At 36.1% G+C, this 16,792-nt stretch overlaps 2 protein-coding genes and 1 non-coding gene across 3 annotated transcripts; 1 reads left to right on the top strand and 2 right to left on the bottom strand.

The window, feature by feature from the left end:
- The first annotated feature begins 718 nt into the window (after positions 1–718).
- On the top strand, positions 719–11,126 carry LOC108841795 (endoglucanase 20). Its single transcript, XM_057003171.1, has 8 exons — positions 719–975; positions 1,078–1,290; positions 1,526–1,726; positions 1,897–1,974; positions 9,938–10,090; positions 10,191–10,299; positions 10,410–10,576; positions 10,654–11,126. The coding sequence occupies exons 1-8, from the start codon at positions 784–786 to the stop codon at positions 10,981–10,983; spliced, it is 1,443 nt and encodes a 480-aa protein (XP_056859151.1). The 5' UTR covers positions 719–783; the 3' UTR covers positions 10,984–11,126.
- Positions 4,256–4,362, bottom strand: LOC130508931 (small nucleolar RNA R71). The gene has a single exon (XR_008943115.1). It is a non-coding gene; the product is annotated as a small nucleolar RNA R71 (small nucleolar RNA).
- Positions 11,127–12,021: 895 nt separating the features above from the next.
- LOC108840467 (probable WRKY transcription factor 29) lies at positions 12,022–13,600 on the bottom strand. Its single transcript, XM_018613297.2, has 3 exons — positions 13,172–13,600; positions 12,789–12,905; positions 12,022–12,579 (listed from the first exon to the last, which is right to left on the bottom strand). The coding sequence occupies exons 1-3, from the start codon at positions 13,504–13,506 to the stop codon at positions 12,141–12,143; spliced, it is 891 nt and encodes a 296-aa protein (XP_018468799.2). The 5' UTR covers positions 13,507–13,600; the 3' UTR covers positions 12,022–12,140.
- Between the last annotated feature and the right edge of the window lie 3,192 nt (positions 13,601–16,792).

Genomic DNA, 16,792 nt, shown 5'->3' with positions numbered 1-16,792 from the left:
CACGGCACCCCCCGTATCACTACCCTTGTTCTAGTCAATCAGCTAATCTCAAACGTGATAAACTTCAGCAATAGCGTTTTAACACATGGACACGATTGCTTGATTTTAATTAGATCGTTTTTTTTACCATAACCCAAGCGAATCTATTTGCACAGTAGTGCAGGGAAGCATTTGTTTTGTTTGTATCATTAATAGAGCTTTTATAGTTTTGAGAATTCTCCATGCTGCTCTCCAAAAATAAAGACTCATCAGCGGAGTTTTTTTTTTTGGTAAAAACTCATCAGCTGAGTTTACTATCTCAATTTTGGTAATTATCTATAGGAAATAGATTAAAAATCATACCTGAGCTAAAAACCTATAAATTTTATACAGAACAAAAAACAGACAAACAAAGTAATCAAAGTTTCAAAAAAAAAGTATGGTGGTTAGCAAATATGATATCATTTGAAATTTCAACAATAACACCTTGCTATATTGAACCCATTTATTGTGATTCCGTAATCATCGAAACTCAATTCTTGTTGGTAATTTGCATGGACTGTTTTTATTAACAACAGTAAAAAAACAGTGTCCCAAATGTTTATAAGACAAAAAAAAAACAGTGCAGCCAATTAACCTAAAATTACGTGAAACAGATCATGCTTTGACATTAAGAACGCAATTCTACTTGCATGGGATATCTATCTATAAATACGCCAATGAACCACTTCATGCAAAATCAAGATACAGCAAAATCCATTACAAAGAAAGAAACATTTCCAAAAGGCAGTTATAGTGATAATAATGGGAAAGCTCTTGGTGATAGTGCTAGTTTGTATTTTCATGGCTTTCCATAGCTTGGAAGCTCTTGATTACGGAGATGCACTAAACAAGTCCATTTTGTTCTTTGAAGGTCAACGATCCGGTAAACTCCCGGTGAGCCAACGTGTTACATGGCGAGCCGATTCTGCCCTCTCCGACGGTCAACCGGATAATGTAAAAGCTTATTCCATTAATGTTTTGGCATTATATTTTCTCTTGACCCATTTTTGTGTGGTTTTAATCTTTAGAAATTGAAATTATGCTTCCATCATCCAGGTGAATTTGATTGGAGGGTACTACGATGCCGGTGACAATGTAAAATTTGTGTGGCCAATGTCATTTACCACAACCTTATTAAGTTGGGCCGCTATTGAGTACCAAAATGCGATTTCATCCGTAAATCAACTCGGTTATCTTCGGTCTTCTATCAAATGGGGAACCGATTTTATCCTTCGTGCTCATACTTCTCCCACCACGCTATACACACAGGTAAATCAATTTTAGTGTTCGAAATCAAAAGTAGTCATATCATAACCAGTATTCTCGTTAAATATGTACCGGTAGGTATAGAAAATCCAAGATGAATTTTATTACCTATGTCAACACCCGGTGCTTTATGGTTGCTCAAGTTTTTTTTCTTTTGAAAAAGATTATAGTTGCTTAAGTTCTTAGCATTGTTATAAAAATAATTATTAAAATTGTTTTTTATAATGGTGTCATAAAGGTAGGAGATGGGAACTCAGATCATAGTTGTTGGGAGAGGCCAGAAGATATGGATACCCCAAGAACTCTCTACAAGATAGATTCTTCTTCCTCTGGTTCTGAAGCAGCCGGTGAAGCCGCAGCCGCACTTGCCTCTGCCGCTCTTGTTTTCAAACCGGTCGACTCTAATTATTCAACCATTCTACTAAACCATGCAAAATCCGTGAGTATGCAAACTATATCCAAATAGCTTATGATCCTGACGTTCAATCATGAGGTGTATACCGTGTATATATTTAGATTATGTATATGATTGGGTATTTGGTGTATATATTTAGATTCTGTATATGATTGGTTATTTGGTTTAACGTTGGGTTTGACTCTTTTCTGCAGCTATTTGAATTTGCTGATCGGTACAGGGGTTCTTATCAAGCATCTTGCCCTTTCTACTGCTCATACTCAGGCTACAAGGTAATTAAACTGATATCTTGTGTATTTACATGTTTTTAAGCTTCATTCTAGTCCTTATATTGTTCCTTTGCATGCATTTATAGTGCATTTAGGTCGCATTGCATTACATTTGTCTCTATCAATATTGGAGATGCTTGTTGGTGACTTTGGAGACATTTGAGGGGTTTTGAGTCAAAAGAGTGAAAGATGAACATGGATGAAGGCCTTAAACTATCTTTTGAAGCTCAAATTTTGGGAAGACAAAGTAAATTGAGTTAGCTTTCTAATGGAGGTGGTTTCAAGTCATTTGGATCTGTATTGAAGGAGTTATGATCAATCTACTGGAGGCATATCAACCCTGTAGCGACATCAGCGTAGCGACCTCGCCTGGTCGCTAAGACGCAACCCGAGCCATCATAGCGACATGCGTAGCGACTTACCAAGTCACTATGATGGGAGAAGCCAGAACCCAAGAAATGACTAAGTGTCCGTAGCGACCTCTGCGTAGCGACATGATCACGTCGCTAGGAGGCCACCCGAGTGAGCGTAGCGACCACCATAGCGACTTGCAAAGTCGCTACAGATCCTGAAGAGTTAAAGAGTTCTGTAGCGACCTACCTGTAGCGGGAAGCAAGGTCGCTACGGGCGAAAAAACTGCTTTTTTTTATTGGGTTGATCCAGGATTGTTGGGTTGACCCAACTCGTTTTTAGGCTTCTATAAATACCCTTTAGACCTAATTTTGAGGGAGATCTTGTTTTTCTTTGTAATCACATTAGCTATTTTGGGTGAAAGACTTAATCTTGAACTTCTCTTCATCTCTATCTCTTGTGATTATTGATCAATCTTGACCACTAAGCATGATTAACCTTCAATCATCTATGGGTTTTGGGTTATTCATGTCTATTAGTGAGTAGTTACCTTTTGGATTCATGGGCTAGGGTGATTAGGGTGATTAAGTGAAGATCTAAGGTGTTTAGTGTTAGATCTCTTGTTTCCTTGCTTGTCTACTTCTCTTAATGCTAGATTAAAGTTGGCCTCTTTATTCTAGAGCTCTAGACATTTCTCACCCACAAGGTGTTTGATGAAATGTCTGAACCAAGTAGAGCTTGCTCTAAACTTACCTTACACAAAGACCATTGTGTTAAGGGAGTTTAGATAGTTAATAGACTCATCCCTAATGATTGCTTAGATCTTTTAGGCTCAAAGACCTTTGATGTCTAGTTGATTAAAGCAAATGAGCATTTTTCTTGACCATAGAGCTTGCTTATTTCAGTGTTCTAGACTTAAGGAAGTTATTGATTGAAAGTTTGTCATCCTTAGATTGGATCTTAATCACTTAAAGTCAAATGCCTAGCCCCATGAGTCCTATCGTCCTAGATTGATTGAAAGCTTGTTCATTTATTGCATTTTAGCATAGTTCTAGTTAGCATCATCATTCAAAACCTGTTTGCACTTAGATTAAGCATAGATTTGTATTCTCAGTGCATCGAAATCACATAGGATTGGTTCGACATCTCTTATACTACTTCATTTGATAGGGACCCGAAAAGTCTTGTCATCAAATTGGCGCCGTTGCCAAGTTCTATTGTGATTTTGACATTGGGATTTAGTCATTTGCTTGAGACTAAGTCATTTTTATTGTTATTGTGATATTGGCTCTGCTTTTTCCTCTTTCTTTTTCATTTCAGGTGTATGAACTTGAGAAGTAGAGGGACTACAAACCTCACTCCTCTAGTACCAGACATCCGGGCTTTGGAAAGAGAGAATACAAGAAGAAGGAGAGAAGAGGAGCAACAGGCTCATTTCAACAGATTGGGTTTTGATATGGCTCACCATCAGAACCAGAATCAAGATGGAGAGATCCCTTTGAGAGCTGCCCAAGAGGGAAATGGTCAAGGAGCTGCCAACCTTCGACCACACCACCCACAACGCCAAGCTAGAGCCATTGGGGCCTATGATCAACCTCACATCAATGGTCATAGGTTGGGAATAAGAGCGCCTGCTGTGGAAAATAACAACTTTGAGATCAAGTCAGGACTGCTCAACATTATTGAGAACAACAAGTATCATGGTCTTGCTACTGAAGATCCTTTTGACCACTTGGACAAGTTTGATAGCTACTGTGGTTTGTCCAAGACCAATGGAGTGTCAGAAGATGCTTTGAAGCTCAGGCTCTTCCCTTTCTCTCTGGGAGACAAGGCAAGACAGTGGGAGAAGTCTCTCCCAAGTGACTCTATCACTACTTGGGATGAGTGCAAGGAAGCCTTTCTAGACAAGTTCTTCTCCATCTCCAGGACAGCTAAGATCAGAAATGAGATCTCTGGGTTTCAGCAGAGGAACTTAGAAAGTTTCAGTGAAGCATGGGAGAGGTTCAAAGGCTACCAAGCTCATTGCCCACACCATGGCTTCTCCAAAGAGAGCTTGTTGAGTACCTTCTACAGGGGAGCTATACCACAGTGCAGAAACAGACTTGATACAGCCAGCAATGGGTTCTTCTTAGGCAGAAACGAAGTGAATGCAGAGGAGCTGATAGAGAACATGGCCAAGAGTGACTCAGTATACAGTGAGGATCATGATAGAGTCAACAGAAGTGATGATCAGCAGACCAAGAAAGAGCTCAAGTCTTTGGAAGAGAAGCTGGACCTACTTCTTGCCACCAAAGCTAAACTGGATCAGATGAAATCAGTTGGGGAACAGCAACAAAAGCAGGTTGCTGAGATCAAGAAGATTGATGGCTTGGAAGGACATGAAGAGGTGTGCTTTATCAACAACAATGGAACTTGGTATAGGAAAGAGCCCAACTTTCAATACCAAAACAACTACCAGCAAAAGCCCCTCTACAACAACCAACAAGGTGGTTATCAAAGCAACCAGCCTACTCAAGCTAGAGGAAGCTCTTCTCAAGCTCAAGTTCCAAGTTCAACCACGGAATCTATGTTCAAACAAATCCTAGAAACTCAAGGGAAATTTGCTAAGGACATTGGAGATGAGTTCAAGGCTGTTCATGCCAAGATTGATGGAACTTATTCTGACCTTAACAACAAGTACATGCAACTTGCCTCTCACGTCAAAGCTTTAGAGAGCCAGGTTGCTTCTTTGCCTTCATCCTCCAAGCAGCCTATGGGAACTCTACCAGGGAAAGCAGAGGCAAACCCAAGAGAACATTGCAATGTTCTCCTCTCTAGTGACACTTCTCGGGTCGCCAACTACGAGAGAGAGGTAGATGAGATTGAAAGATTGGTGTTTGGAACTGAAATTGAACAGGTTGAGCATGTGGTTGTTGCAACAGCTGAGTCCAAGATTGTGCAAGAAGCTGACAGGATAGTTGCAGCAAAGGTTGAGCAGAGCAGAGAGCACAAGGCTGAGAAACCAGTTGAGAGAAGATCTGATCAGAAGCTGAATGTGGTGAAGCTGGAAGACACTGAGGTTGAGCTATCCCCCTATGACAAGCTCCCTTTTCCAGAGAGATTCCTCACCAAAGCTCAAAAGAAGGTGGTCTCCAAATTCAGAAAAGACTTGAGTGATATTGGAGTAAGGCTTCCATAGATTCACAACATGCAAGCTGCTCATGTCCAGATGATGCTCATCAAAGACATTCTAGACCACCAAGCTGAAGTAGCAGAGCTCCTGGACATCTCTACACTCAAGCTTGATCCACCAATCCCACCCAAGTCCCTCCCTAAACTAGGACACCAAGGGATGTTCACTTTGCCTTGCTCCCTTGGAAAGCTTAACTTTGATGATGCTCTAGTGGATTCTGGTGCAAGTGTGAATGTGATCTCACTTGAGGTGATGAAGAGTCTAGGGATTGAGCACATGCTACAAGACACATCTCAGCTCCAATTTGGGGATTCCTCTTCTACAACCCCAATTGGTATCATCAAGGATTTCCCTTTGAAGCTTGGAGCATGCACCATCCCTATAGACCTCACTGTTTTGAAAATGGCAACTGAGAAGATAGTCCCATTGATCCTTGGCACTCCATTCCTCACAACAGTGGGAGCTTGCATAGACTTTGCCAACAATAAAGTCACACTCCTAAATGTGAACAAAGCTGTCTCCTACCCTCTTCAATCACTTAAGTTGAAACCTGAGTATTGTGGCACAATAACTTGTGGAGCATCCTCCATTGAGAAGACAAAGGCTGCGCTGAGTGGTATTGAGAAAGAGGTTCTTGGTGAAGAGTCCCCTAAGGAGGATGTGAGTGAAGCCACAAAGGCCTCCCATGGCAAGAAGAAGATTGTGAAGGAATCTCACCCTCCACCTCTTGAGAAGACTCCTCACACCCTCACTCTCCACCCAATGAAACTCAAGGATGAAGCCATTGAGTACAAGATCAAGTGCAAGGGAAGGTTCAAGCCATTCTCAAGTGCAAGAGCCATCTTCACTCCTCAGCTTCAAAATGATCCCATCAAGCTCCAAGAGCTACTCTCTCAGGTCCTCACCATCACTCTTGAAGGAGGGAAGGATTCTCCTTCTCACTAGTACAAGAGAAAAGGTAGTCAAGCTAGTGACTCAAAACAAGCTCACTTGGGAGGAATTCCCATGGTTATCCTTGTATATAAATTTGCTATTTCATTTCTTTATGTTTTCAATAAGTGTGGCAGAAGTTTCAGGCCAGCTCAAAGCTCAAGCTCTAGACACCCATTACCACACTTCACTCTCCACTTGAGGTATCACTCCAACCCTTCTTTGTACATACCATTCCCTTTATCATATTTTCGGTATCTCCTTCTCTCTTACTCACACAGAGACTGTGTGATTTAAGTGTGGGGGAGGTACCAAGTATTCGATCATGTTTGCTTTGTTGATTATGCGTCTCATGCATTGCATTGTACATTCAAAATGCATAGAAAAACCATAAAAAATATTTTTTTTGAAAAATGCATATAGAATCATGTAGTTGCATCACTTGCATTCTTAGGATTGAGTCTAGATCATATAGATTGCATTCACTTGCATATGGAGCAGCTGTTGATAATGCCTTGTAAAGAACACTTGTTTGCACTGAATTTGACACCCTAGTTAAGCATATCAAGTAGCTTGTGCATCTCTTGAAAGCCTTGCATGCTTCGTGCCTTGAAAACTCTTCTTGAAACATGTTTGCTTGCTTGATATTGGCATTGTTCTCGAAACCAGCTCCAACCTGAATCTTGAGTTAAATGAACTTAATCTCTCTTGCATATGGGCATTTGCATACTTGATCATGGATCTCATACACATTTGGGTTATCTTTTCCATTGAACCACTCTTTGTTAACCCAAATGGCACTCCCTTACCCTAAAACCCTTACCATTCTTTGAAGCCTACATTGATTTGCATGAGTGAGGCCTCTTTTGATAGTTTGTCATGTGCAAAATCTTGAGAGTATTGGGAGCGACATGGATTTGTTCTCATCTCTTGCTAGCATAGGGTCATCATTTGAGCTAGCTTCTAGGATGGTGAGTGGGTGTATGTTTCTTAAAGGTTTAATGTCTTGGGTTTGGAGTGTGAGAAAGATGAGCAATAGGGTGTTATGAGAAAGAAAAGCCCTAAGGACCTAGAATAGAAAGAAAAGAAACTCTTGTTTGTATTGTTTGAGACCTTCCCCCTATATTAGAAAAAGAAAGAAAAAAAAGAAAAAAAAGAAGAAAAAAAAGAAAAGAAAAGAAAAAAAAAAGATTCAAAAAGATAGCGGGGAATGGAAAATAAAAAGATTTTAGAGCTTAGAAAAGTGAATAAGAGGTCTTTAGTGATTAAATCATAAGAAAAGAGAGTTGTTCATTGGGTGAGTGATGTGAGTGTTTGTTATTTTGGGGTATGGGATGAATGAAAGGGGTGTAGAATTTGTAATTACTTAGGAATGGGTAGAATGATGAGGATGAATCCATGTATGCATGAATTGCTCCTAGTCTTAGATAAATTTTGCATAATGATCAAGCTCCTTGATTCTTGAGTGATTGCCACCTTAAAATGATGCATTGAACCCTCCTTTTCATCCATATTAGACCATTTGATCACCTAGCCAAATGATTGAGATCATGTGCCCATTTGTGAGAATTCACCTTGTGTGTGTGTGTGAATCAATGTGAGGGCTGGTTAAGAAGACTTGTTGGTTGATGAGTATTGCATCTTGTGTAAAGGTATAAGAGTATTGATAGGCCTAGAGAAGCTAGAGTATAATAAGAGAGTTTGCTCATGCTATTTGCTATGTTTCTTTAGGATGTCAAGTTGAGTGCTCTAAGTGTTTCTTTTGCTTATGTGCTCCCACCTTCAAACCTCTCTACATTAGTTTTTTGAGAGTTTACTTGTGGACAAGTAAAGGACTAGTGTGGGGGAGTTGATATCTTGTGTATTTACATGTTTTTAAGCTTCATTCTAGTCCTTATATTGTTCCTTTGCATGCATTTATAGTGCATTTAGGTCGCATTGCATTACATTTGTCTCTATCAGATATTGGAGATGCTTGTTGGTGACTTTGGAGACATTTGAGGGGTTTTGAGTCAAAAGAGTGAAAGATGAACATGGATGAAGGCCTTAAACTATCTTTTGAAGCTCAAATTTTGGGAAGACAAAGTAAATTGAGTTAGCTTTCTAATGGAGGTGGTTTCAAGTCATTTGGATCTGTATTGAAGGAGTTATGATCAATCTACTGGAGGCATATCAACCCTGTAGCGACATCAGCGTAGCGACCTCGCCTGGTCGCTAAGACGCAACCCGAGCCATCATAGCGACATGCGTAGCGACTTACCAAGTCACTATGATGGGAGAAGCCAGAACCCAAGAAATGACTAAGTGTCCGTAGCGACCTCTGCGTAGCGACATGATCACGTCGCTAGGAGGCCACCCGAGTGAGCGTAGCGACCACCATAGCGACTTGCAAAGTCGCTACAGATCCTGAAGAGTTAAAGAGTTCTGTAGCGACCTACCTGTAGCGGGAAGCAAGGTCGCTACGGGCGAAAAAACTGCTTTTTTTTATTGGGTTGATCCAGGATTGTTGGGTTGACCCAACTCGTTTTTAGGCTTCTATAAATACCCTTTAGACCTAATTTTGAGGGAGATCTTGTTTTTCTTTGTAATCACATTAGCTATTTTGGGTGAAAGACTTAATCTTGAACTTCTCTTCATCTCTATCTCTTGTGATTATTGATCAATCTTGACCACTAAGCATGATTAACCTTCAATCATCTATGGGTTTTGGGTTATTCATGTCTATTAGTGAGTAGTTACCTTTTGGATTCATGGGCTAGGGTGATTAGGGTGATTAAGTGAAGATCTAAGGTGTTTAGTGTTAGATCTCTTGTTTCCTTGCTTGTCTACTTCTCTTAATGCTAGATTAAAGTTGGCCTCTTTATTCTAGAGCTCTAGACATTTCTCACCCACAAGGTGTTTGATGAAATGTCTGAACCAAGTAGAGCTTGCTCTAAACTTACCTTACACAAAGACCATTGTGTTAAGGGAGTTTAGATAGTTAATAGACTCATCCCTAATGATTGCTTAGATCTTTTAGGCTCAAAGACCTTTGATGTCTAGTTGATTAAAGCAAATGAGCATTTTTCTTGACCATAGAGCTTGCTTATTTCAGTGTTCTAGACTTAAGGAAGTTATTGATTGAAAGTTTGTCATCCTTAGATTGGATCTTAATCACTTAAAGTCAAATGCCTAGCTCCATGAGTCCTATCGTCCTAGATTGATTGAAAGCTTGTTCATTTATTGCATTTTAGCATAGTTCTAGTTAGCATCATCATTCAAAACCTGTTTGCACTTAGATTAAGCATAGATTTGTATTCTCAGTGCATCGAAATCACATAGGATTGGTTCGACATCTCTTATACTACTTCATTTGATAGGGACCCGAAAAGTCTTGTCATCATAAACCAAACCAAACCGATTCACATATAGATATAACGAGTTATCTCAAACTACCAATGTTTTCATTTTATAAAAATGAAACTCTTTTGATTGAAATAACAGTATAAATTCAAATTATTGTGTGGTAAGTAGGATGAGTTATTATGGGCTGCAGCTTGGCTATACAAGGCAACGGGAGAAAGTAAATACATAAGCTATGTCATAAGCAACCGAGAGTGGAGCCAAGCCGTGAATGAATTCAGCTGGGACAATAAATTCGCCGGAGCTCAGGCTTTACTCGCATCGGTTAGTATATACAAAATATAAACCAAGTTCGTTAAATTCTGTAATCAGATAAACTAGGTTGAATTTAATTAATGTTTTCCTTTTGATTTATTTTCTTAAGGAATTTTACAAGGGGAAAAATGACTTGGGAGAATTTAAGAATGATGTTGAGTCATTTGCCTGTGCATTGATGCCAGGAAGTAGCTCTCAACAAATTAAACCAACTCCTGGTAAAAATAACCGGTTGACTAGATAACCAGTAAATTGGTTTGATTTGTTTTCATTTCCGGTTGATGTTTTAGTTTTACAATTATCTTTGTCTGTGCTTTTGGTTATTCAGGTGGCCTTTTGTTTACTAGAGACAGTAGCAACTTACAATATGTAACAGCTGCAGTAACGGTTTTGTTCCACTACTCAAAAACTCTAACTCAAGCCCAAGTCGGTTCAATCCAGTGCGGGTCAACCAAGTTTACGGTATCTCAAATTCAAAATTTCTCTAAATCACAGGTAAAGAAAGATTACTCTCCTAGGACTCCTAGTCCAGTTTTTTATACATTTCTGTTTTGATAACCGGCCGTTTTAAGGTGGATTATATCCTTGGAAACAACCCAATGAAAATGTCTTACATGGTCGGATTTGGGAACAAGTATCCAACACAGCTTCATCATAGAGGCTCATCTTTACCGTCGATCAAATCTAAACCGGAGAAAATCGGCTGCAATGGAGGATTTTCATATTACAATTCTGATCAACCAAACCCGAATGTCCATACCGGGGCAATTGTGGGCGGACCGAATTCAGCGGACCAGTTTAGCGACAAAAGATCAGATTACTCCCATGCAGAGCCCACAACTTACATCAACGCCGCCTTTATTGGACCTGTAGCTGCTCTGATTGGCCTGAATTCTAACTAGAGCACCGGAATCAATTCTACCAGCTACAACTCAATATTATAGTTAGTTGTGCACAAACCAAAAGTTAGCAAATAATATTATTATTTATACATCAACACTATTCTTCCAAAAATAAATAATACATCAACAACTATTACTACAAATTTCAATAATTAGTCAGGGAACATACCATTTGCTTCAAGTGTGATATACACATATGATTGTATAATAACTCAAGTAAAAATATGATTGTATAATAACTTAAGTAAAATGAAAAGTATTTACTATGTGTTCCATCTTTTTCTATGCTGAACAATATGTTTTATGATGATTAATCAATCTGCTTATTCAATGTTCAAGAAGATGTTTCACGCTAACTAAAGTATTTACAAAACTAAGTCTAGTCATATTAGTCGCTAAGTTAGCGAATGTACTATGTCACTTACCTTATATCAGAATTAAAGAACTCTATACTCAACTAGATTTATAAAATTATCTGAAACTAAGTTATTAACATTCAAAAAGTTAAGATCACGCGTCTATATCAAACTATCTGACCATTTATTTGAATATAAGTTCTTCGTCAATAAATGATTTATTAGAAAATTAGTTATCACATTCGTTAAAATACTAAATGCGGCTAAGTAGGGGAGTTGTGTATTGGTGACGTCTATAATGCAAAATAAACAGTCTAAGCCCTCCGGAGAGAGAGAGAGAGAAAAAAAATTACATTTGAACCTATAGCGTCTAAGAACATACACATCAGTTGGTCGGGTCGTTCAGTAAGTTTATCTCTGATATACAAATTGAAAAGAGGGAAGAAAAAAACAGAAATGTCTCGAGAGACTTCCAAAAAGTCTTAAGCTTATGTGTCATGCTGCAAGTAATTCTTAAAAACAAAATTGAATAAATACTAATTACTAATGTTTAGAATTTTTAAGAGACAAATGTTTAGAGGACGCCTTTTCTAGATTAGTATTAAATTAACCGTCCCAGAAATATATTTGTAATTGAATTATTTTTAAAAATTGATTGTCTTAGCTTTTGTAAGACGGGAAAGAAAAGAACGTAGGATTTTATTTGATTAAATTTACAGGTTAAGGTGGAAACAAGATGAAAACTACGACGCTCTAAGGCTGCTATGCAACTATATTTTAAGTTTGAATATATAATGTTCTCTAGTAATTCCATAAGTACCCATTGATGAACTCTTGGCTATTCAATATTTCATCGAAATCACTCGGAATATGTCCCGTATCCGACGGCAAATCCGTTGGTAAATTGTTACTCGTGCCCTCGATTTCTCCGGTTGTTAGGTAGGCACTCATTTCTGCAACTTCCATGGCTTGAACCACAACAGACGATTCATCACCGGATGTGATCACGTGGTTACTTGTGGGAGAAGAAACCACTTGCTTTCCTGATTTTTTGGTTATGGACGGTTTGGGTTTGGAAGATTTGGCTCGGGTTGTACCGGCTAATGAGTTTCTTCGGGTTGGTATCTCGTGAGCGTGCTCATTCGTATATGTTATGGTGAACTTTTCAGGGTTCTGAGGATTTCTTTCGACTTGCTTTCTTGCTAAACACCCCTTTGAGCTGCTGCACCTGTAATAACTCCTGAAGAAAACAAAACACAAATAGTCCTTATCAGAGTCTGACTTCAGATTTGAAAGCCTTAAAAAATTTAGTAAGAAATTTAATAAAAATATATTTTTGGTAACAATTTGACGGTCTAGTTCATTTGATTATGTTCAGGACCGGTGATGCTGGTTATGTTTGATAAAGATAAATGTATAGGATAAAATTAAACCGGATAGGATTAAGACCTTGGGTATGGAGATCCTTTGATGGGTTTCTGCCCGTATTTACGCCATGCCCATGCGTCCGACAGCAGATTCTCTTCCTTCACTTGCTCAACAACTCTCTTCTGTTGGTTTTTCTTGCTGTCCAAATTTAAAATCATATTATATTTTTTATTTAAGTCAACTAGGAGCTTATATATTCATGAGATCAGTTTAAAATCAAAGTTGGAGATAAATATTATTCTGGTAACTATGTATACAACTATTTTTTACTTACAATCGTAAGTAAGACGACTTAAAATCAAAAAATTATATGTTATTTTTAGAATAATTTAGATTTTTTTTTATAATAAATTAGATATTTTCAGCATTTTTCAAGAACATCAAGAACTTCAACTATAACCAACCTCTTCCATGATCCAGGGATTCGGATGCGATTAAACTTTGATCCGTTAGCTAGAAGACAACCATATGTGCGTTGTTTCTTATCATCTTGGAAACATTTTGAATCTTCCGGAACAGAGACGGATTTCGTGAGGGTTTGTGTGGAGCTAGTGTAAAAGGGCTTATAGAGTACACCGAGTTCGTCTAAACCGGTTGTCTCCATCTCCTGTCCGTAGAAACTAGCTGTCTGAACCGGAGGACAAAACGAAGGTGAAAATTCACCGGAGCTTTTGCCGGAAAATACATCAGAGGAGCTAGAGTAACCTCTGACTACTGCTTCCAGGTCTCCTTCGTCCATAGAAGCACCTGACCCATATATCTCTCTCTCTTCGAGATTTTGTTTCCTCTTTTATCTTTGACAAATATATGACGAGAAATGCCTTTTGAGCAACGTCGGTTTATATACAAGTAGATTGTTTGTAGTATATTTGTTTTTTTCGTTTTCCCATGTAAACCCGTTAGTCATTTAACTTTTACAATTTTTATTTAGAACTTTGAAAAAGTCAATTCGTACCTAAACGTAAGTCTAGCTTACCTTATGTTCACATACGGAGCAGCCGGGTGAAGTTAAATATTATTACAGAATGATGTTCCAAATATATACTGTATAACCTCTATAAATTAATAATCTATAAATTAATATCTCTATAAATTAATATAATTTCATAGTCCCAAATTTATTTTTTGGTTCAATTAGTATCTCGATAAATTAATAATCTCTATAAATTAATAAAAAAATTATAGGTTTGGTGTAGTCCCAACATTATTAATTTATAGAGGTTTGACTGTAGTACATATTAGCTTCTCTTTTATATATATGCTTGGCTAACTACCCTTTCAGGGTAATTCGGTATAGTTCAAGCCCAGCCCGAAGAAATCTGCTACACTACTGAGTTTTTGACGATTGTTTTTGCGAAAGCATCCGCCTCTTGTTTATCCTTATGAGAAATATAAAGAAACAAAATCGAAACAAATACAAAACGATATAGTGTGGATGTCCTTGATGATTTCCCTCAATCCTTCCTCTGTATTTTATTGTTAATTGCTCTAATAAACGTGAAATTGTGGAGAAAATTCAGAGATATAAAACCTCTTGAACCACGTCATATACAAGCTTTCTCTAACCACCAAACCTAAAACAATATAGCAATATATATATATATTTTTTTAAATTACCACCTTTTATTCATCTGTCTTCTCCTTTCAAAAGAGACGACATTTCCAGAAAAAAAAACATAGCAATATAATTTACTATGCTGTTTTAAGTTATTTGGTTTCCTTACGTATCCCATAAGTTTATAATACATTTTAGTCTCTCCAATTTAAATATAAACAAAAAAAATACTGATGTGATTTCGCCTATATTCTTATTTCCAAGTAATAAGCATTCAACGCACAGTACTATTTTATGGATGTATAGTTTATACTTTATTGTTTATAGTGATGACATAGTGCATATTATCAAATGCATATAAAACAAATACTTTTTCATGTTAAGTTATATTAGCCTTATCAGTCAGTGACATTAAAATAATATACAAAAAATTGCTTAACGATTATACCCTTCTATTATATTCCAAACTTATTATATATTTTATTTTCACGATTATATATAACTAATCATAACAACACTGCTGATGGTTAATAATTCCCACAAAATATATGTACGAATTTCAATATTACTTGGTGATGTGAATATTCCATCATCTATATATACTTTATTTATATGTCGACATGGTATATGAAACCATGACAATTGACAACATATGAATACAATATTATTGATAACCTCACCAGAAAAAAAAAGAAAAAAGAAAATATATAACCAGTTGGTTTGAATTCTTAGCTTAACGTGTGAAATAAGCAACGTGTTTAACAAAAAGAAACGTACCTTCAGTTTATGTTAATATGGAGTCACATATGTGTCCTCCATTATTGATCATATATGTATATTTAGTTAATAGTAACACAAATGGGGTTTCACACAAACATGGATTAGATCAACATAGATTTCTTTTTTTTTAAAGCTATCAACACCTATATGTTCTTCGATGTTTAGCATTTGGGTAAGATTTGTGTCATGTGTATGTGATTAGGTCATTCTTATAAAACGTAATTCTTTTTGTTAATCGTAATTCATTTCCGATATTATATATATAGTAAAAAGTGTTAATTGTCAAGTCAGATATATCATATGGTACCAAAAATTTATAGATATCGAAATTGATTTAGAATTTTAATCTGAATACCAAACTAAAGAACATGTGCAGATCGTTTGTATATCTATCTATGTATGCTTCTGTTACAACCCCATGTATACTTTGAGTGCTATGATATCTAATTATATTATATACCATCAAATATAGTATATAATAATGCGATGACTAGTGAATATATTTTCTGTGATAAGCAACTATTTAATAAAATTATAAAATATTGTAGTCTCACTACATGATTGCCGATTCGTTCTTAAATGAATTTGATTTATACAAGCTACTTGCGAATTATATTCGTGACATCATTGGCAAGGTTCCCCTTGAACTAACTACTTCGTATATATTTAGCGGTCCCGTATACGAATATAAACAACAAATGTATATGTTTCTTAAGCATGAAAAGATTAGTGATTGACCATTTCAGCATATTATTATTTTTTAAAAGTTAATGGCAAAAAAACATAGTTTTATTTTAAATAGTTAACATTTCCCATTTTAAATAGCAAAAAAACATAGTTTTATTTTGTAAGCAGTTTACAAAAAAAAAAAACATTTCCTATGTCACCGATACACTATTTAATGGTTAAGTTATTCAATACCTACATTTTTTCTTTTTTTATATTTTATATCATATTTTTTTCTCTTCCACGTAATTATCAAATATATTTTCATCTTTAATATCTATAATAGTTTTGTTTAATAAAATTTGACATTTTATCCTACTATTTTTAATTTTTATAATTTAATAAATATATATTTATAACAATTTTGATTGTAATTAAATTAAATAACTAAAATGACATATTTTAACAATTTGTATTTTATTTTTATTTATATCAATAAAAATTATAATTAAATATATCTTTGTTTGATATCCAAGTTGAATAAAATAAATTTCTATTTATAGATAATGAAAAATGATAAATTTTGATATTAAATATAATTAAAAATATATTTTTGAGAATATAATTATATCATGGAAATAATATAATCATGATGCAAAGCATCATTTAATAAATATGTTAATTTATTATTAAAAAATTGCTTTCAAATAGTTAGGATAAAAAATAAGAAGTCATAATTCTCAGTGCCAATAACATTACAGTACATATCTTTATTTTCATTATATCATAAAAACTATTTTAATATCCAATATTGTAACTGCAATACGTGTATATTTTTACTTTCTTTTTTATTATTCAACATAATTTGATCCTAGTAGATTTTAATTTGTTATTCAACACACCACTAAAGCAATTAAACCGTTGAATTTTTTTTTTAACAGATTCGCTGTAAATGGTTTTATATTACTGGGGTGACCACTAGTTCGTAGAATAGTTTGTAGGTTTTTGATTTTACTGTTTAAAT

This window comes from Raphanus sativus, chromosome 2 (assembly GCF_000801105.2).
Source record: "Raphanus sativus cultivar WK10039 chromosome 2, ASM80110v3, whole genome shotgun sequence".
Taxonomy (NCBI): Eukaryota; Viridiplantae; Streptophyta; class Magnoliopsida; order Brassicales; family Brassicaceae; genus Raphanus; species Raphanus sativus.
Note: the sequence above shows the minus strand (reverse complement) of the source record. Positions and strands in the feature narration are given on the sequence as shown.